The 20,698-nt window shown below is 65.9% G+C and overlaps 2 protein-coding genes across 2 annotated transcripts; one reads left to right on the top strand and one right to left on the bottom strand.

Annotated features, from left to right (window-relative positions):
* The first annotated feature begins 30 nt into the window (after positions 1-30).
* Positions 31-3,310, top strand: LOC136305885 (cyclin-Q-like). Its single transcript, XM_066209204.1, has 5 exons — positions 31-78; positions 198-406; positions 983-1,117; positions 2,322-2,536; positions 2,887-3,310. Exons 1-5 carry the CDS (start codon positions 31-33, stop codon positions 3,144-3,146), a joined length of 867 nt encoding a protein of 288 aa, XP_066065301.1. The 3' UTR covers positions 3,147-3,310.
* A 44-nt stretch (positions 3,311-3,354) lies between these two features.
* Positions 3,355-19,001, bottom strand: LOC136305882 (plasma membrane calcium-transporting ATPase 3-like). Its single transcript, XM_066209201.1, is given in 24 exon segments — positions 3,355-4,457; positions 4,992-5,151; positions 6,040-6,147; positions 6,257-6,468; positions 7,038-7,251; positions 8,088-8,279; positions 8,717-8,823; positions 8,912-8,999; positions 9,779-9,964; positions 10,925-11,062; positions 11,064-11,145; positions 11,226-11,255; positions 11,499-11,743; positions 13,135-13,377; positions 14,350-14,564; positions 15,066-15,233; positions 15,319-15,360; positions 15,681-15,809; positions 15,878-16,003; positions 16,708-16,965; positions 17,205-17,402; positions 18,351-18,405; positions 18,407-18,508; positions 18,819-19,001. Coding segments are annotated over 22 exon segments (3,213 nt in total). The 5' UTR covers positions 18,503-18,508; positions 18,819-19,001; the 3' UTR covers positions 3,355-4,457; positions 4,992-5,070.
* Between the last annotated feature and the right edge of the window lie 1,697 nt (positions 19,002-20,698).

A 20,698-nucleotide genomic window follows, 5' to 3' on the forward strand; every position in this document is an offset into this window, starting at 1 on the left:
AGCTGAGCTCGGTGATGTCACTGTGACGTCATGGTGGCACAGCAGGGGTGGGCTCGCATCAGTGACCCCCCCCTCCAGGTGAGCCCCAGGTGACCCAGGTGTGACACAGGTGACCCTCAGGTGTCGCCCAGGTGACCTTCTGACCCAGGTGACACTCAGAGGTGACCCTCAGGTGACCCCCGGGTGTCCCCAGGTGACCCGGGTGCCATTCCTGCCCAGGTGTGAAGCTGGGGCTGGGCTCGGCCGCCCTGGCCACGGCCTGCGGCTCCTTCCACGCCTTCGCGGCCGCCGCGGCCCCTGGGGCCCCCCAGGACCGTTACCTGGTGGCCGCCGCCGCGCTCTTCGTGGCCGCCAAGGCCCAGGGCACCCCGCGGCGCGCCCGCGACGTCCTCAACGTCACCCTCAGGTGAGCAAAGGGGGGACAGGTGACCCCAAAATCACCTCAGGTGACCCCCAAAATACCCCAAAATCACCTCAGCGTCATCCTCAGGTGAGCAAAGGGGGGGACAGGTGACCCCAAAATAGCCAAAAACCATCTCAGGTTACCCAAAATACCCCAAAAAATACCCCGAAATCACCTCAGCGTCACCCTCAGGTGAGCAAAGGGGGGACAGGTGACCCCAAAATCACCTCAGGTGACCCCAAAATACCCCAAAATCACCTCAAGCCCCTCAAAATCTCCCCAAAACCCCTTTAGGACCTCACAGGAGCCTCCCAAACGCCCCCAAAGCCCCTCAGGACCCCCCAAAATCCCCCCGGGACTCCCCCAAACCCCCTCAGGACCCCCCAAAATCCCCCCGGGATTCCCCCAAAGCCCCTCAGGACCCCCCAAAATCCCCCCGGGATTCCCCCAAAGCCCCTCAGGACCCCCCAAAATCCCCCCAGGATTCCCCCAAAGCCCCTCAGGACCCCCCAAAATCCCCCCAGGATTCCCCCAAAGCCCCTCAGGACCCCCCAAATTTCCCTCTGTGCCCCCCCCCAGGTGTCTCCACCCCGGGGACCCCCCCCCCCGGCCCTGGACGGGAATTTTTGGGGGCTCCGGGACAGTCTCCTGCAGTGTGAGCTGCTGCTGCTGCGGGTGCTGCGCTTCCGGCTGCCGCTGGCGCACCCCCACAAGGTGAGACCCCCCCCAAATAACCTCGGGACCCCCCTGGGTATTCCCCAAAAAAATCCCGGAATTTTGGGACCCCCAAAAACCCCCAAAATTCCACCCAATTCCCCCCCAAAAAAAACCCCAAATTCTGGAATTTCTGGTGCTTCCGGATGCTCCGCCCACCCCCACAAGGTGAGACCCCCCCCCCCAAAATAACCTCGGGACCCCCCTCCAGGTATCCCCCAAAAAAATCCCGGAATTTTGGGACCCCCAAAATCCCCCCACAATCCCGCCCGGTTTGGGATATTTGGGGGGGATTTTGGGGGGATTTGGGGATATTTTGGGGAGGGGTCTCCAATCCAAATTCCCCCCCAGGATGGATCTCCTACAGAACCTCCCCTGGGGGGGGGGGGGGGGGGCCTGATCCCCCCTCCCCAAAAACGGGATTTTGGGGGGAATTTGGGGGGGATTTGGGGAGGAATTTTAAACGATTTTTAGGGAGTTTTGGGGGATGCTTTTGGAAGGAATTTTAGGGGATTTTTGGGGGAATTTTGGGGAGATTTGGGGGGTGATTTTGGGGAGGAATTTTCGGGAATTTCGGTCTATTTGGGGGGGGGGGGGTTAACCCCATTTTTTCCCCATTTTTTTTCTACCCCCCCCTCAGTACCTGCTGGCCCCCACTCCAAAAGGGATTTTGGGGATATTTGGGGTGATTTTGGGAGGAATTTTAGCGGAATTTTGGGGCAGTTTGGGGGTCGATTTTGGGGGGATTTGGGGCAGTTTCAGGGGATTTGGGGGGAATTTGGGGGCAATTTTGGGGGGGATTTGGGGGGAATTTTGGGGGCAATTTGGGGGGAATTTTGGGGGGAATTTTGGGGGCAATTTGGGGGGAATTTTGGGGGGATTTGGGGGGAATTTTGGGAGGAATTTTGGGGGATTTGGGGGAATTTTGGGGGGAATTTGGGGGGAATTTTGGGGGAATTTTGGGGGGAATTTGGGGGGGATTTGGGGGGAATTTTGGGAGGAATTTTGGGGGATTTGGGGGAATTTTGGAGGAATTTTTGGGGGATTTGGGGCAATTTGGGGGGAATTTTGGGTGGAATTTTGGGGGGAATTTTGGGTGGAATTTTGGGGGCGATTCGGGGTGGAATTTTCGGGAATTTCGGTCTCTTTGGGGGGGGGGTCTCTAACCCCATTTTTCCCCATTTTCTCTCCCCCCCCCCCGCAGTACCTGCTGCAGTACCTGCTGGCGCTGGGCCGCTGGGGGGGGGGGTCCCTGGGGGAGGGTCCCGGGGGTCTCGTGGGCGCTGCTGCGGGACGGGGCCGCGGGGGGGCTGGGCCTGCGCCACCCCCCCCCGCACCTGGCGGCCGCCGCGCTGCACCTGGGGCTGGAGCTGTGCGGGCGGGGGGGCGCCCCCCGGGACCCCCCCGAGGTGGTGGCAGGTGAGGGGGAGGGTGGGGAGGGGTCCGGTGGGGGGGATTTGGGGGATCCTGGGGGGAATTTGAGGGGTCTGGGGGGATTTGGGGGGGTCCGGGGGGGGGATTTGGGGGGATTTGGGGGTCTGGGGGGGATTTGGGGGGACCCCGGGACCCCCCCGAGGTGGTGGCAGGTGAGGGGGAGGACGGGGAGGGGTCCTGGGGGGGGGATTTGGGGGGAATTTGGGAGGGGGCTTGGGGGGGTTTTGGGGGGGTCCTGGCGATCCCGGGATTTTGGGGGGGGAATTTTGGGGGGTCTCGGGGGGGGGGTAACGAGCCCCCCGTGCCCCTCCCCCTCCCTCCCCTCCCCCCCCCAGGTGCTGAGCCCGGGGTTAAACCCCTCCCGCGCTGGAAGGAATCGTGCGGGAGCTCCTGGCGCTTTACAGCCTGGACACGCAGGTGGGGGGGGGGCGCGACCCCCGCCCCTCCCCCCCCGCTGCCCCCCTCCCCACCCCCCCGGCGACCCTCGGGACCCCCGGCCCGACAGGCGGAGCCCCCCCCCCCACAAAGGGACGGACAGACGGAGCCCCTCCCCCCCTCCCACAGACAGACAGAGGGACCCCCCCCCAACCCCTGAGACCCCCCCCCCAAAAAAAAACCCCACCCCAGCTCCTGACAGAGCCTGAGACCCCCCCCAAAATAAAACACTCATGGACAGAGGGACCCCCCCCCAAAAAATCACATGGGACAGACAGACCCCCCCAAATCTCCCTCCCGACCCCCCCCCAGGACCCCTCCCCAAATCCGCCCCCCCCCATAAAAACAAACCCACACGGAGCCCCCCCCTCAGCCTCGGCCCTGTTTAATTCCCGCGCGGGGGGGGAGGGGGGCGCACACGAGGGGGGGGGGTCCCGACCCCGTGCGCGCCCCTCCCCCCCGCCCAAATAAATAATTACATCAATTAAACCCCAATAAATTAATTAATTCAAACCTCCCCCCACCCCCCAACCCAACCCAGGGCTGCTGTGCCCCCTCCCCAAAAAAAAAAAACAAAAACAAGGCTTATGGGGGGGGGTCCTAAATTGAGGGGGGGTCCCCAATTTCAAGGGGGGGTCCAATTTGAGGGGGGGTCCCAATTTGGGGAGGGGGTCCCTAATTTGAAAGGGGGGGTTCCCCAATTTGAGGGGGGGTCCCTCAATTTAAGGGGGGTGGTCCTAATTCGGGGGGTTCCCCAATTTGAGGGGGGGTCCCAATTTAAGGGGGGGGGTCCTAATTCGGGGGGGTCCCCAATTTGAGGGAGGGTCCCTCAATTTAAGGGGGGTGGTTCTAATTCGGGGGGGGTCCCCAATTTGAGGGGGGGGTTCCCTCAATTTAAGGGGAGGGGGGGTCCTAATTCGGGGGGGTCCCCAATTTGAGGAGCGTTCCAAATTTAAGGGGGGGGTGATCCTAATTTTGGGGGTCCCCAGTTTCTAAAGGGGGGTTCCCCAATTTGAGGGGGGGTTTCCCAATTTAAGGGGGGGTGGTCCTAATTCGGGGGTCCCCCAATTTTCAAAGGGGGGGTTTTTTTTTCCCCAATTTCGGGGAGGGGGGGTGAGGGGATGGGATTTTGGGGACCCCCCCCCCCGCTCAGAGCGAGGTCTCGAGGCTGTGGAGGCGCCCGGGGGGAGGGGGGGCAGAGCGCGGGGTGGGGGAGGGGGCCGGTGGTTGTTGTTGCGGTTCGGGGGGGGGGCGGGGGGCGCGGATCGGGGGGGCCTCGCTCTCGGCGTCCGTGTCGTCGATCAGGGGGATGTCCCGCGTGTCCCCGAAAATCAGCTCGGCGTGGGGGGGCACCCCGAAAGGGCCGCCCCCCTCCCCCCGCCAGCACCATCATCCCCAGGGGGGGCTCCGGGCGGGGCAGGGGGGGAGGACCCCCCCCCAAATTGCTGCGGAAGGCGCGGACCACCCGCATCTGGCGGGGGGAGGGGGGAAAGGAATTAAAGGGGGGGGGGGGATACCCCAAAAATATAAAAAAGAGCCCCCCCCCAACCCAAAGTGATAAAATAGACCCCAAATTAACCCCCCCCCCCAGTTAAGAAACATCCCCCCAAAGGATGATCACCCAAAAGAACCCGCCCCCCCCCGCCCCAAATAAAAATCCCCAAAGACCCCCCCAGGTACCCCCAAAAAAAAAACCCTCAACCCCCCATTTCCCAGGTTTTGCCCCAGAAATCCCCAAATTTGGGGGCTTTTCCCCCCAAATTCTGGGAGAAAAGAAGGGAATTTGGGGGGGGGGCACCCACCCCAAACCCCCTGGACCCCCAAAATCCTCCCCTAAAAAAAACCCCGAACCCCCATTTCCCCCCTGGGAATTCCAAATTTGGGGGTTTTTTCCCCCCAAAGTTCAGGCACAAAGCGGGGAATTTTGGGGATGTAGGATTATTGGGGGGGGGGGGGGTGGGATGATTTTGGGGGGGTGGGATTATTTTGGGGGGGGGGGTCTCACCTGGGTCTGGATGCGGCTCAAGCCCCTGACCCACAGCACCTTCCCCCGGCGCAGCTCGGCCGCGTCCAGCTCGTCGTGGTCATCGGGCTCCGACCCCTCCGACCACTGACCGCCCGAGGGGCCGGGACACTGCGGCCCCCCCGGGGACACACACCAGCACCTGAGGGGACAGAGGGGACACCCCGGGACCTTTGGGGACAGTGGGGACACCCTGGGGACACCCCAGGGACACCCCAGGGCCAGTGAGGTCATTGGGCTCTGACCACTCCGGCTGCTGACCGCCAGCAGGGCCAGGGCACAGTGGTCACTCCAAGACACACCCCAGGACCTTTGGGGACAGTGGGGACACCCCGGGACCTTTGGGGACAGTGGGGACACCCAGGGACACCCCAGGGACACCCCAGGGCCAGTGAGGTCATTGGGCTCTGACCACTCCGGCCGCTGACCGCCAGCAGGGCCAGGGCACAGTGGTCACTCCAAGACACACCCCGGGACCTTTGGGGACAGTGGGGACACCCCGGGACCTTTGGGGGACAGTGGGGACACCCCGGGGACACCCCAGGGACCCTTGGGGACAGTGGGGGACACCCCAGGGACACCCCAGGACCTTTGGGGACACCCCAGGGACACCCCGGGACCCTTGGGGACAGTGGGGGACACCCCAGGGACACCCCAGGACCTTTGGGGACACCCCAGGGACCCTTGGGGACAGTGGGGACACCCCAGGGACAGTGGGGACAATGGAATGGGGGTGTCCCCAGAGGTCAGGGGGCTCTGTGGGGGTGGGTGGGGGTCCCGTGAGTTCTCCATGTTTGGGGTTCCCGTGGGTCAGGGGTCCCCAGGTGGGTGGGGGTCCCGTGGGTCAGGGGTCCCCTGGGTGGGTGGGGGTCCCCTGGGTGGGGCTCCCGTGGGTCAGGGGGTCCCCAGGTGGGTGGGGGTCCCCTGGGTGGGGCTCCCGTGGGTCAGGGGTCCCCCAGGTGGGTGGGGGTCCCCTGGGTGGGGCTCCCGTGGGTCAGGGGTCCCCAGGTGGGTGGGGGTCTCTCGTTACCTGTCCCCAGACGAGCTCCCCCATGCCCACGAAGAGGCACCAGAGCCACTGCTCAGCATTGAGGGGGGAGCAGCTGAACGGCTTCCCCCCGAACTGCACGATCAGCACCTGGGGGGGGGACACGGGGGGTCACCCACCCCCCCCAGGACACCCCCCCGGACACCTCCGTGTCCCCACGCGTCCCCCCCGGGTGTCCCCCGGTGTCCCCCCGTGTCACCTGCACGGCGAAGGTGCCCAGGACGATGGCGCAGAAGATGGGGTTGGCGCAGACGCCCTCGAAGACGTTCCGCTCGCCGTGCAGCTTGCGCGCGTTGAGCTCGTTGAAGAGCTGCATCAGCACGAAGGTGTTGAAGATGATGGTGAAGTGCTCCGAGGGCGGCGCGTGCAGCGGGGCGGCGCGGCCGCTGTCGATGTCAAACAGCACCTCCCCTGTGGGGACATGGGGGACACTCGTGGGGACACCCCTGGGGACACCCCTGGGGACATGGGGACACCCATGGGGACATGGGGACACCCCTGGGGGCATGGGGACACTCATGGGGACACCCCTGGGGACATGGGGACACTCGTGGGGACACCCCTGGGGACATAGGGACACTCGTGGGGACATGGGGACACCCCTGGGGACACTGGGACACTCGTGGGGACACCCTTGGGGACATGGGGACATTCATGGGGACACCCCTGGGGACATGGGGACACTCATGGGGACACCCTTGGGGACATGGGGACACTCATGGGGACGCCCCTGGGGACACGGGGACACCCCTGGGGACATGGGGACACCCCTGGGGACCCCCCTGGGGTCACGGCTACATGCCCGCGGGTGTGGGACCCCTCCCACGCTGTCCCCGGTGTCACCGACCGGCGGCTGGTGGGCGGCGTGGCCCGGGATGTCCCATTGTGTCCCCACCACGTCCCCACGGATTCCCACGACCTGCAGGGCCGTGTCCCCCCTGTCCCCACGCCCCCTGTGCCCGTGTCCCCGTGTCACTGACCGGCGAAGAGCAGGGTGAAGATGACCAGCAGCTGGTAGGCGGCGTGGCCCAGGATGTTGCGCAGCATGGTGCCGGACACCAGCGGGTGGTCGCGGCCGTAGGGGCGGCGCAGCAGCAGCGCCTCCGTGGGCGGCTCCGTGGCCAGAGCCAGAGAGGCCAAGGTGTCCATGATCAGGTTCACCCAGAGCATCTGCACCGCCTTCAGCGGGGAGTCCTGACAGGTGGGGACAGGTGAGGACAGGTGAGCTCAGGTGGGGATAGGTGAGGACAGGTGAGCTCAGGTGCACACAGGTGGGCACAGGCCAAGGTGTCCATGATCAGGTTCACCCAGAGCATCTGCACCGCCTTCAGCGGGGAGTCCTGACAGGTGGGGACAGGTGGGCACAGGTGAGCTCAGGTGGGGATAGGTGAGGACAGGTGAGCTCAGGTGGGCACAGGTCAAGGTGCCCATGATCAGGTTCACCCAGAGCATCTGCACCGCCTTCAGCGGGGAGTCCTGACAGGTGGGGACAGGTGGGCACAGGTGAGCTCAGGTGGGGACAGGTGAGGACAGGTGAGCTCAGGTGGGGATAGGTGAGGACAGGTGGGCACAGGTCAAGGTGTCCATGATCAGGTTCACCCAGAGCATCTGCACCGCCTTCAGCGGGGAGTCCTGGGCAGGTGGGGACAGGTGAGGACAGGTGAGCTCAGGTGGGGATAGGTGAGGACAGGTGAGCTCAGGTGGGGATAGGTGAGGACAGGTGAGCTCAGGTGGGCACAGGTCAAGGTGTCCATGATCAGGTTCACCCAGAGCATCTGCACCGCCTTCAGCGGGGAGTCCTGGGAGCAGGGACAGGTGAGCTCAGGTGGGGACAGGTGGGCTCAGAGGATCGGGACAGGTGAGGACAGAGAGATGGGCACAGCAGGACCATGAGGTTCAGGCCCAGGTGACCCCTCACCCCTGGGTGATGCAGGTGCCGGTGAAGGCCACGATGATAAATCCCCCCTGTGCCCGTGTCCCACCCGCCCAGGTGAGTCCCCCAGGTGTCCCACGTGCCCAGGTGAGCTCACCTGCGTGATGCAGGCGCCGGTGAAGGCCACGATGACGGCCACCACGTTGACGGTGAGCTGGAACTGCAGGAACTTGGCGATGCTGTCGTAGACGTTGCGGCCCCACATGACGGCCTTGACGATGCTCGAGAAGTTGTCGTCGGTCAGGATGATGTCCGACGCCTCCTTGGCCACGTCCGTGCCCGCGATGCCCTTGGGGACACCCAGGTGACCCCCAGGTGACCATGGCAGGTCCCCAAGGTGACCCCCAGGTGACCCCCCAGGTGACCATGGCAGGTCCCCAAGGTGACCCCCAGGTGACCCCCCAGGTGACCATAGCAGGTCCCCAAGGTGACCCCCAGGTGACCCCCAGGTGACCCCCAGGTGACCATGGCAGGTCCCCCCAAGGTGACCCCCAGGTGATACCAAGTGACCCCAGTGACCCGCAAGTGACCACAGGTGACCCCCCCAGGTGACCCCCAGGTGACCCCAGGTGGGTGAGGGGACAGGATGATGTTCGACACCTCTGAGATTTGGGGTGGGGTCCCAATATTTGGGGCGGGGTCCCGATTCCCGATATTTGGGGCGGGGTCCCGATATTTAATTATTTGGGGCGGGGTCCCGCCGTTTATTTGGGGAGGGGGCGTTACCATGGCGAATCCCACGTCGGCCTTTTTGAGGGCGGGGCCGTCGTTGGTGCCGTCGCCGGTGACAGCCACGACCTGCCGCTGGTCCCCGATGGTGCTGTCGATGATCCCTGGGGACGGGGGGGGGCGCTGGGGACCCTCCGGCAGAGCCCCCCCGGGACCCCCGCACCCCCCCGGGACCCCTCCCCAAATCCCCACCTTTGACCAGGGTGTGTTTGTCGGTGGGCGATGACCGCGCCAGGACCCTCAGCTTGGGCCACACCTTGTCCAGGCGCTCCTGCTCCACCTGGGGGGGTTTGGGGGAGGTGGTCAGACCCCCGGGGACCCCCCGAGACCCCCGGGGGACCCCCCCGAGACCCCTCAGGTGACCACCTGTTCCACCCCCGGCGTCACCTGAGCCACCCCAGAACATCCCCACACACCTTGGCCAGGTGATCCTGCTCCACCTGGGGGGGGGGGGGGGCGAGACCCGCAGGGGACCCCTCCCAGTGCCTCCCAGTAATCCCAGTACCTCTTCCAGTGTCCCCAGTCCCTGTGTCCCCCAGTGTCCCCAATCCCTGTCCCAGTGTCCCCAGTCCCTGTCCCAGTGTCCCCCAGTGTCCCCAATCCCTGTCCCAGTCCTCCCAGTCCCTCCCAGTGTCCCCCAGTGTCCCCAGTCCCTGTCCCAGTGTCCCCCAGTGTCCCCCAGTGTCCCCAGTGCCACCTCCCCGCGGTCGTTGCGGATCCTGCGGTTGAAGTCCTTCCCCTCCAGGCACAGCCCGTGTCCCCCAGTGTCCCCAGTCCCTGTCCCAGTGTCCCCCAGTGTCCCCCAGTGTCCCCCAGTGTCCCCAGTGCCACCTCCCCGCGGTCGTTGCGGATCCTGCGGTTGAAGTCCTTCCCCTCCAGGCACAGCCCGTGTCCCCCAGTGTCCCCAGTCCCTGTCCCAGTGTCCCCCAGTGTCCCCAGTGCCACCTCCCCGCGGTCGTTGCGGATCCTGCGGTTGAAGTCCTTCCCCTCCAGGCACAGCCCGTGTCCCCCAGTGTCCCCAGTCCCTGTCCCAGTGTCCCCCAGTGTCCCCAGTGCCACCTCCCCGCGGTCGTTGCGGATCCTGCGGTTGAAGTCCTTCCCCTCCAGGCACAGCCAGTCGCCGCCGCCGCCCGCGGGCAGGATGCCGCACTTGGCCGCGATGGCGCGCGCCGTGTCCAGGTTGTCGCCTGTCACCATCCGCACCGTGATCCCCGCGCGCTGGCACTTCCGGATGGCCTCGGGCACCTGCCACACGCACCTGTCCCCACTGCTGTCCCCGGTGTCCCCCGTGTGTCCCCGCCCTGTCCCCATTTCCCCGCCATGACCCCCCATGTCCCCTTTCTCCCAAAGCCCCCCCCATGTCCCCGTCTGCCCCCATGTCCCCATGTCCCCATGTCCCCATTCCCCCCCATGTCCCCCATGTCCCCATTCCCCCCCCATGTCCCCATGTCCCCCATGTCCCCATGTCCCCATTCCCCCCCATGTCCCCCCATGTCCCCATTCCCCCTCATGTCCCCGTGTCCCCCCATGTCCCCATGTCCCCCCATGTCCCCATGTCCCCCATGTCCCCGTGTCCCCCCATGTCCCCGTGTCCCCCCATGTCCCCATGTCCCCCCATGTCCCCATTCCCCCTCATGTCCCCGTGTCCCCCCATGTCCCCATGTCCCCCCATGTCCCCATGTCCCCCCATGTCCCCGTGTCCCCCCATGTCCCCATGTCCCCCATGTCCCCATGTCCCCATTCCCCCCCATGTCCCCGTTCCCCCCCCATGTCCCCATGTCCCCCCCATGTCCCCATGTCCCCATGTCCCCCCATGTCCCCATTCCCCCTCATGTCCCCATTCCCCCTCATGTCCCCATGTCCCCGTGTCCCCACGTCCCCATTCCCCCCCATGTCCCCGTGTCCCCCCGTGTCCCCATGTCCCCATTCCCCCCCCATGTCCCCATGTCCCCCCCATGTCCCCATGTCCCCATGTCCCCGTGTCCCCACGTCCCCATTCCCCCCCATGTCCCCGTGTCCCCCCATGTCCCCATTCCCCCCTATGTCCCCATTCCCCCCCATGTCCCCATGTCCCCATGTCCCCATGTCCCCATGTCCCCCCATGTCCCCATTCCCCCTCATGTCCCCATTCCCCCTCATGTCCCCATGTCCCCCCCATGTCCCCGTGTCCCCATGTCCCCCCCATGTCCCCGTGTCCCCGCGCACCTCGGGCCGCACGGGGTCCTCGATGCCCACGATGGCGATGCAGGTGAGCTCCCCGACCACGGCGGCCTCGTCGTCCCAGGGGGGCTCGGGCCGGGCGGGGAAGTCGCGGAAGGCGAGGGCGAGGGTCCGCAGCCCCCCCCGCCGCCATCGGCTCCACCACGCGCCGCACCAGCTCCTCCCGCTCCGGCCCCCCCAGCGCCCGCGGGGCCCCCCCCCGCGTCCAGGATGGAGCTGCACCTGCGGGGGCGACACACCTGGGGGTCAGGGGAGGGGGTATGGGGGGTCCCAGGTGGGTCAGGGGGCCCCCCCGGGGTCCAGGATGGAGCTGCACCTGCGGGGGGGGGGGGGGATCTGGGGGCTCTTGGAAGCCCCTTTGAGACTCCCCAGGTGTGTTTTGGGGTCGCTTTGCACCTCCCCAGGTGTGCCCAGGTGTGCCCCCAGGTGCCCCCAGGTGTGCCCCCAGGTGTGCCCCCAGGTGTGTCCCCAGGTGGCTCCCCCAGGTATCCCCAGGTGCCCCCAGGTGTCTCCAGGTGTGTCCCCAGGTGCCCCCAGGTGCGTCCCCAGGTGCGCTCACCTGCGCAGCACCATCTCGGACGCGCCCTTGCAGAGCAGGCGGTAGCCCTGGCCGCCGGGCCGGCGGGTCACGGTGCTCATGGATTTGCGCTCCGAGTTGAAGGTGAACACCTTGACCAGGTGCTCCTCGGGCACCTGCGCCCGCTCGGCCTCGGGGTCGCGGCCCAGGGCCAGCGCCAGCCCCAGCAGCGCACACTCCGTCTTGTTGCCCACGTGCCGAGGGAGGGCCCCGGGGGCCTCGGGGGGCTGCGGGGAGAGGGGGACAGGTAAAGGGGTGGGCAGGTAAAGGGGTGGGCAGGTAAAGGGGTCACGGGCAGGTAAAGGGGTGGGCAGGTAAAGGGGTGGGCAGGTAAAGGGGTCATGGGCAGGTAAAGGGGTGGGCAGGTAAAGGGGTCATGGGCAGGTAAAGGGGGCAGGTAAAGGGGTCACGGGCAGGTAAAGGGGTGGGCAGGTAAAGGGGTCATGGGCAGGTAAAGGGGTGGGCAGGTAAAGGGGTCATGGGCAGGTAAAGGGGTCATGGGCAGGTAAAGGGGGCAGGTAAAGGGGTCATGGCAGGTAAAGGGGGCAGGACAGGTAAAGAGGTGGGCAGGTAAAGGGGTCGTGGGCAGGTAAAGGGGTCGTGGGCAGGTAAAGGGGGCAGGTAAAGGGGTCACGGGCAGGTAAAGGGGTGGGCAGGTAAAGGGGTCACGGGCAGGTAAAGGGGTGGGCAGGTAAAGGGGTCATGGGCAGGTAAAGGGGTGGGCAGGTAAAGGGGTCATGGGCAGGTAAAGGGGGCAGGTAAAGGGGTCATGGCAGGTAAAGGGGGCAGGACAGGTAAAGAGGTGGGCAGGTAAAGGGGTTGTGGGCAGGTAAAGGGGTCACGGGCAGGTAAAGGGGGCAGGTAAAGGGGTCATGGCAGGTAAAGGGGGCAGGACAGGTAAAGAGGTGGGCAGGTAAAGGGGTTGTGGGCAGGTAAAGGGGTCACGGGCAGGTAAAGGGGTGGGGGGCAGGTAAAGGGGAAGGGGAGCACATGAAGGGTGAGGGGGCAGGTAAAGGAGGTGGGGGAAGGCACAAAAAGGGGGTGGGGGCACATAAAGGAGTCAGGTAAAGGGGGTGGGGCAGGTAAAGGGGAGGGGCCAGGTAAAGGGGGCAGACAGGTAAAGGGTGAGGGGGACAAGTAAAGGGGACAGGGTGGGGTTGGGGGCCGGTAAAGGGGGTGGGGGGACAGGTAAAGGGGGTGGGTGGGGCAGGTGAAGGGGGCGGGGCAGGTAAAGGGGTGGGGCAGGTGAAGGGGGCGGGGCAGGTAAAGGGGTGGGGCAGGTAAAGAGGGTGAGGAAGGGGGTGAGGAGGGCAGGTAAAGGGGGTGAGGGGCAGGTACAAGGGGGGGGGGCACACAAAGGGGGCACAGAGACCCCCGTTAGTGCCACAGCACGGCCCAGGAGACCCCAAATGCCGCCCAAACCCCCCCAAAATCCCCCAAAAATCCCCCCCGGCCCCCTCCCAGTGCTCCCAGTGCCCCTCACCAGTATCTTGCTGGTGTAGGCGCTGTTGATGGCGATGGCCTGGGCCCATAAACCCCCCCAAATCCCCCCCAAATCCCCCCAAAATTCCCTCCCAGCCTCCTCCCAGTGCCCCCCAGTGCTCCCAGTGCCCCTCACCAGTATCTTGCTGGTGTAGGCGCTGTTGATGGCGATGGCCTGGGCCAGCAGGTCCAGCGTGGGGGGCGCCAGGGCGGCGGGGGTGGGGGGCTGGCCGAAGTGGGACCCCCCCACGTAGGCCTGCACCACGGTCATGCGGTTGGTGGTCAGCGTGCCCGTCTTGTCCGAGCAGATGGCCGTGGCGTTGCCCATGGTCTCGCAGGCGTCCAGGTGCCGCACCAGGTTGTTGTCCTTCATCATTTTCTGGGGAGGGGGGGAAAACGAGGGAATTTGGGGGGGGGGGGAAAGAAACGGGGAAAAAATAGGGGAGGAAACTGGAAAAGATGGGGGGAAGTGGGGAAAAATGGGGGGGAATGGGGGAAAATGGGGGGGAATGGGGGAAAATGGGGGGGAATGGGGGAAAATGGGGGGGAATGGGGGAAAATGGGAGCGGGTTGTGGTCCATCATTTCCTGGGGGGAAAATGAGACACGGATGGACAAAATGGACAGATGGACACGGATGGGCAAAATGGACAGATGGACACGGATGGACAAAATGGACAGATGGACACGGATGGGCAAAATGGACAGATGGACACAGATGGACAAAATGGACAGATGGACACGGATGGACAAAATGGACAGATGGACACGGATGGGCAAAATGGACAGATGGACAAATGGACAAACGGACGTGGATGAGCAGATGGACATGGATGGACAAATGGCCAGACGGACGAACGGATGGACGGACAAATGGACAGATGGACGTGAGCAGACGGATGGACAAATGGACGTGGACGGACAAATGGGCACAGATGGACATGGAGGGACACGGAGAGACACGGAGGGACATGGAAGAACAGAGAGAAGGACAAATGGACATGGATGGACAAATGGCCAGATGGACAAACGGACGGATGGACAAGTGGATGGATGGATAAACAAATGGACAAACGGACACGGATGGACAAATGGACACAGATGAACACAGAGGGACACGGAAGAACAGAGAGAAGGACGAATGGACATGGATGGACGAACGGACGGATGGACAAACGGACGGATGGACAAACGGACAGATGGACAAACGGACAGATGGACAGACAGATGGACAGACAGACAGATGAACAAACGGACACAGATGGACAGATGGACAAAATGGGCACATGGACAAACGGCCAGACGGACAAACGGACAGATGGACAGACGTCCGGCCAGCCGAAGGCCCCCACCTTGACGGAGTAGGCCAGCGAGATGGTGACGGCCAGCGGGAGCCCCTCGGGGACGGCCACCACCAGCACGGTGACGCCGATGATGAAGAACTTGACCCAGTACTGGACGTAGACCGGGGCGCACTCGGCCACCCAGGGCCGGCCCTGCACCACGAAGGTCTCGATGACGAAGTAGAGCACGAGGATGATGACGGTGATGGCCGACATGGCCAGGCCTGCGCGGGGACACCCTCAGGACGTGTCCCTGTGTCCCCGTCACCCCGCTTTTGGGGACACCTCTGATCTGTGTGGTCACTTGGATGGGTCAGTTCGGCCTGGGGCGCTGGTTTGTCCTGTCCCCACCCTCGGCCACCCCTCAGGACGTGTCCCCAACCCTTCGTCCCCTCCTTGGGGACCTCCAGACCCTGATCTGCACGGTCAGTTGGGTCACTTTGCCCTGCAGGACCGATTTGTCCTTCTTGGGGACACCTTGGGAATGTGTCCCCAACCCATCTGCAGTGTCCCCACCCTCAGCACTTGTCATCCACACCTCAGGACATGTCCCCAGTGTCCCCAACTCCTCGTCACCCCATTTGGGGACCCTGATCTGCACGGTCAGTTGGGTCAGTTTGGCCTGGGGCACTGATTTGTCCTCGGGGCCACCTCGGGGCCGTGTCCCCAACCCACCCACCCTCAGCGCTTGTCACCCCCCGGTTCGGGGGACCCCAGGGCCTCACCTGCCTTCCCGATCTGCACGGCCAGCTGGGTCAGCTTGGCCTGGAGCACCGACTTCTCCTTCTTGGGGCCACCCCGGGGCCGCGTCGCCGGCCCGTCCGCCGCGTCCCCGCCCTCGGCGCTCTTCAGCGGCTGCATCTCCATGGCCACCGCCCCGTCCTGCCGCTTGCCTGGGGACACCGCACGTGGCACGGAGGGGACACCACCGGGGACAGAGGCGGGCGGTGCTTTGTCCCCACCCGACCCCCAAAGCACCTTTGGCTTGTGGCGTGTCCACGGCGCCGTCCTGGGGTTTCCCTGTGGGACAAAGCCCCGAAATGTCACCTGGGGGTGGCAGGGGAGGGGGACAGGGAGTGTGGTGGTGGTGGCAGTGGGGTTGGGGGCGGGGAGCGGCAGTGGTGGCACTGCTGGGAGGGGTGGAGCACACGGGGACAGAGGGGGACAGAGGGGTCTGGAGGCCTTGGGGACATGGGAGGGACTTGGGGACAGAAGGTGACAGAGCCCACAGGGTCACCAGCCAGCCATGGTGTCACCACGGCCAGGTTCCTTGGGGACACCCCCAGTGCCACGCCCGGTGCCAGCCGGCGCCGTGTCACCTCTCCTGTCCCCGCTGTCACCTTTCCTGTCCCTGCCGTCGTCCTCGTCGTCCCCCGCGGCGCCCAGCAGGGTGAAGATGATGCCGCTCTGCGAGTTCACCCCCACGGCCGTCACCACCATCCTGCCCGAGCCCTCCATGACGTGGGTGCCTGGCGGGGACACGGCGGGTCACGGCGGGGTCCCCTGGGTGTCCCCCGCGTCCCCGAACGTCCCTCACCCGAGAGCAGCAGCGGGTCCTTGTCCAGGGACTTGCGCACGTGGTCGCTCTCCCCGGTCAGGGCGCTCTCGTCGATCTTGAGGTCGTTGCCCTGGATCAGGACCCCGTCGGCCGGCAGGAGGTCACCTGGGCAGGGGACAGGGCCACCACGGTGTCACCGGGGAGATTTGGGGTGTCCTGGGGTGTCCCCAGAGCCGGCGTCGGGGCTGTGTCACCGCAGTGTCCCCAGAACTTTGTGGTGTGTCCCAGTGTGACCGGGGACCTCATGGTGTATCATGGAGTGACCGTGCACCCTGGGGTGTCCCCTGGGGTGTCCCCACACCAGGTGTCTGGGCTGTGTCACCGCAGTGTCACCAGAATTTTGTGGCGTGTCCCCTGGGGGTGTCCCCAGAGCAGGCTGTGTCGCCGTGGTGTGACCAGGACCTTGCGGTGTGTTCTGACGTGTCCTCAAGTCCCCTGGTGCGTCCCCTGGGACGTCCCCTGATGTGCCCTGGTGTGCCCATGGGTGTGGGGACAAAGGAGGACACGGGGACACGGGGATGGCGCCAGGATGGGGATGGGGACACAGGGATGGGGACAGGGATGGCGTCAGGATGGGGATGGGGACACAGGGATGGGGACAGGGGATGAGGACACAGGAACGGGGACAGGGATGGCGTCAGGATGGGGATGGGGACACAGGGATGGGGACAGGGATGGCGCCAGGATGGGGACACAAGGGTGGGGACAGGGGATGGGGACACAGGGATGGGGACAGGGATGGCGTCAGGATGGGGATGGGGACACAGGGACGGGGACAGGGATGGCATCGGGATGAGGATGTCGCTCACCGTACTTGACCTGCACGACGTCCCCGACCACCAGGTCGGCCACGGGCACCTGTGCCAGGTGTCCCCCGCGCAGGACGGCCACGCGCTGCTCGCGCTCCAGGCGGCTCTGCAGCCCCCGGAACTGCCGCTCCTTGCTCCAGTCGTTGGACGCCGTCACCAGCACCACGCAGGCCACGGACAGCAGGATGGCCGCGCCCTCGATCCAGCCCGCCTCCGCCTCGCCCTCGTCCTCCGCGCCCCCCGACGCCTGCCCGCACGCTGGGGACACCGGGGGGGACACGGTGACACACACGTGGGGACACCAGTGTCATGTGCAGGGACATGGCCAGGGGGTGTAGGGGATGTGGGATGGGGATTTGGGGACATGGGGACACAGGGATGGAGAAAGGGGACGTGGGGACACAGGGACAAGGACACGGCTGAGGGACACGGGGAGGGGACACAGGGATGGGGACATGGGGGACACGGGGATGGGGCCGTGGGGACAGAGGTGTCACCTTCATCGGCGGTGCCGGGGGGGGCGTAGAAGGACAGGCCGAGGGACACGAGCGCGGCCACCTCGAGGATGACGAGGGTGACGTCCTGCAGCGCCTCCCAGACCAGCGCCATGAAGCTCTTGGGGCGCCGCGGGGGGATCCAGTTCCGGCCGAACGCCCGGCGGCGCCGCTCCAGCCCCGGGGGGCCCTCGGACAGCCCTGGGGACACGGGGGTCACCCACCAACCCACCCTGGGGACCCCTGGACAGCCCTGGGGACACGGGGGTCACCCACCAACCCACCCTGGGGACCCTCGGACAGCCCTGGGGACACGGGGGTCACCCACCAACCCACCCTGGGGACCCTCGGACAGCCCTGGGGACACGGGGGTCACCCACCAACCCACCCTGGGGACCCCTGCACAGCCCTGGGGACACGGGGGTCACCCACCAACCCACCCTGGGGACCCTCGGACAGCCCTGAGGACACGGGGGTCACCCACCAACCCACCCTGGGGACCCTCGGACAGCCCTGGGGACACGGGGGTCACCCCTACAGCCAGCCTGGGGACCCTCGGACAGCCCTGGGGACACGGGGGTCACCCACCAACCCACCCTGGGGACCCTCGGACAGCCCTGGGGACACGGGGGTCACCCACCAACCCACCCTGGGGACCCTCGGACAGCCCTGGGGACACGGGGGTCACCCACCAACCCACCCTGGGGACCCCTGGACAGCCCTGGGGACACGGGGGTCATCCACCAACCCACCCTGGGGGCCCTCGGACAGCCCTGGGGACACGGGGGTCACCCACCAACCCACCCTGGGGACCCTCGGACAGCCCTGGGGACACGGGGGACACCCACCAACCCACCCTGGGGACCCTCAGACAGCCCTGGGGACACGGGGGTCACCCACCAACCCACCCTGGGGACCCTCAGACAGCCCTGGGGACACGGGGGTCACCCCTACAGCCACCCTGGGGACACCCCTGTCACCCCCACAGCCACCCTGGGGTCCCCTGGGTCACCCACGGGCCCCCCTGGGCTGGGGGTGTTGCCATGGGTCTAGGATTTTGGGGGCGCCCGGTGATTTTTAGGGGGTCCCGGTGTGTTCTGGGGGTCCCGGTGATTTTGGGGGGGTTCCCGGGGGTCCCGGGGGCGTTACCGTCGGTGGGGGAGGTGCGCAGGCGGCGGCAGAGCCCCGGGACCCCCCCCCAGGTCCCGCTGTAGCCTCAGCAGCGCCTCGGCGCCCCGGAGCTCCATGAGCGCCCGCAGCTCCGGCAGCCCCAGCCCGAAACCCCCCCCGGCGTCCCCCATGGCGGCCTGGGGACAGGGACAGCCGTGGGGACACCGCTGGGGACAAACCGTGGGGACAGGGGACAGCGATGGGGGGCACAGGGACAGCGCTGGGGACAGGGTGACAAGGATGGGGGTATGGCTGGGGACATGGGGACAGCGCTGGGGACAGCGCTCGGGGTTTGGGGACAGCGCTGGGGACACGGCTCAAGGCTTGGGGACACATATCAGAGCCGGGGGACACCGAGCTCCACTTGGGGACAGCAGGAGGGACCAAAGGGGGGGGGACAGCCATGGGGACATCGCTGGGGTCAGCGACAGCGCCACCGCCCCTCACCTGTCAGCGCTGGCGGGGCCTGGGGGGGGTCTCGCCGGGGGGGGGCCCGGCCGCCCCCCCTGCCCGGGCCACACCTGGGGACAGCGGGGACACCTGAGGGGCCAGCGGGCACCGGCCCCGCCCCCCGGGGACACCAGTGACCACCAGTAACTCCCAGCGCCCCCAGTCAATCCCAGTGCTCCCGGTTCCCCCCGTCCCCCCCAGTTCTCCCAGTCCACCGAGTTTCCCCCAGTCCCCCCAATCCCCCCCAGTGCCCCCAGTAAATCCCGGTTCCTCCCAGTTCTCCCAGTCCCGTTTCGCTCCGCCTAAGCCCCGCCCATCCTGTCCATCCCGCCGTTCCAACCAATCAGCGCCCGGAGAAGGCGTGACCAGCGCGGAGGCCCCGCCCCCGGCCCTGCGGCGGCGCGCGCGGACTGCGCCAAACCGGGGGCGTGGCCTCGGGGCGGGGGCGGGAAACCCACGCCCATATATGGGTAAAACCACGCCCAACACGCGGGGGAAAGCAACGCCCCCGTGCCGTGAACCCCGCCCACAGCGGGCAAAGCCCCGCCCCCAGCGCGGCACAGCTGGGCACACGTGGGCTCCCAGTGCTCCCAGTAACCCCCAGGAACTCCCAGTTCACCCAGTGAACCCCAGTAACCACCAGTGCCCCTGGTAACTCCCAGTTTGCCCAGTGTCCCCAATAGCTCCCAGCTCTCCCAGTAACCCCCAGTTCACCCAGTGAACCCCAGTAACCACCAGTGCCCCGGGTAACTCCCAGTTTGCCCAGTGTCCCCAATAGCTCCCAGCTCTCCCAGTAACCCCCAGTTCACCCAGTGAACCCCAGTAACCACCAGTGCCCCGGGTAACTCCCAGTTTGCCCAGTGTCCCCAATAGCTCCCAGCTCTCCCAGTGCTCCCAGTAACCCCCAGTTCACCCAGTGAACCCCAGTAACCACCAGTGCCCCGGGTAACTCCCAGTTTGCCCAGTGTCCCCAATAGCTCCCAGCTCTCCCAGTGCTCCCAGTAACCCCCAGTTCACCCAGTGAACCCCAGTAACCACCAGTGCCCCGGGTAACTCCCAGTTTGCCCAGTGTCCCCAATAGCTCCCAGCTCTCCCAGTGCTCCCAGTGCTCCCAGTAACCCCCAGTTCACTCAGTGAACCCCAGTAACCCCCAGTGCCCCCAGTAAGTCTCAGTGGTCCCAGTAACCCCCAGTAACTCCCAGTTTGCCCAGTGAACCCCAGTAACCCCCAGTAAGTCCCAGTGCCCCCAGTAAGTCTCAGTGGTCCCAGTAATCCCCCGTAACTCCCAGTTTGCCCAGTGAACCCCAGTAAGTCCCAGTGTGCCCCGTAGCTCACAGCTCTCCCAGTGCTGCCAGTAATTCCCAGTTCACCCCCGTAGCTCCCAGTTCCTCCAGTAGCTCCCAGTAACTCCCAGCTCTCCCAGTAACTCCCAGCACTCCCAGTAACTCCCAGTTCGTTCAGTGCCCCCAGGAACTCCCAGTGCCTCTGGTGAACCCCAACAACTTCCAGTTCACCCAGTAACTCCCAGTTCCTGCACACACCTGTGCCTGACGCACCTGGGCACACCTGTCCCCAACACCTGGACATCCTTATCCCACCATGGTCACACCTGTCCCCAACACCTGGACATCCCTGTCCCACCTGGTCACCCATGGTCACACCTGGCCCTGACACCTGGACATCCCTGTCCCACCTGGTCACCTCTGCCCCCAGCACACCTGGTCACAGCTGGCCCTGACACCCGGCCAACCCCAACACACCTGGACACACCTGCCCTTGACAACACCTGGTCACCCCTGGTCACCCCTGGCCCTGACACCGGGACATCCCCGACACACCTGGTCACCCCTGTCCCCACCACACCTGGCCACCCCCGG

This window comes from Chamaea fasciata, unplaced genomic scaffold (genome assembly GCF_029207755.1).
Source record: "Chamaea fasciata isolate MVZ Bird 193981 ecotype frontalis unplaced genomic scaffold, bChaFas1.0.hap1 SCAF_742, whole genome shotgun sequence".
Lineage (NCBI taxonomy): Eukaryota > Metazoa > Chordata > Aves > Passeriformes > Sylviidae > Chamaea > Chamaea fasciata.

What these genes read in the sequence shown, in the direction of transcription:
- LOC136305885 (XM_066209204.1), top strand. Translation starts at nt 31, where the DNA reads ATGGTGGCACAGCAGGGGTGGGCTCGCATCAGTGACCCCCCCCTCCAG. An exon ending in TCAGTGACCCCCCCCTCCAG is followed by an intron (nt 79 to 197) that starts GTGAGCCCCAGG and finishes GTCCCCAGGTGA; the next exon opens with CCCGGGTGCCATTCCTGCCC. An exon ending in GTCCTCAACGTCACCCTCAG is followed by an intron (nt 407 to 982) that starts GTGAGCAAAGGG and finishes GCCCCCCCCCAG; the next exon opens with GTGTCTCCACCCCGGGGACC.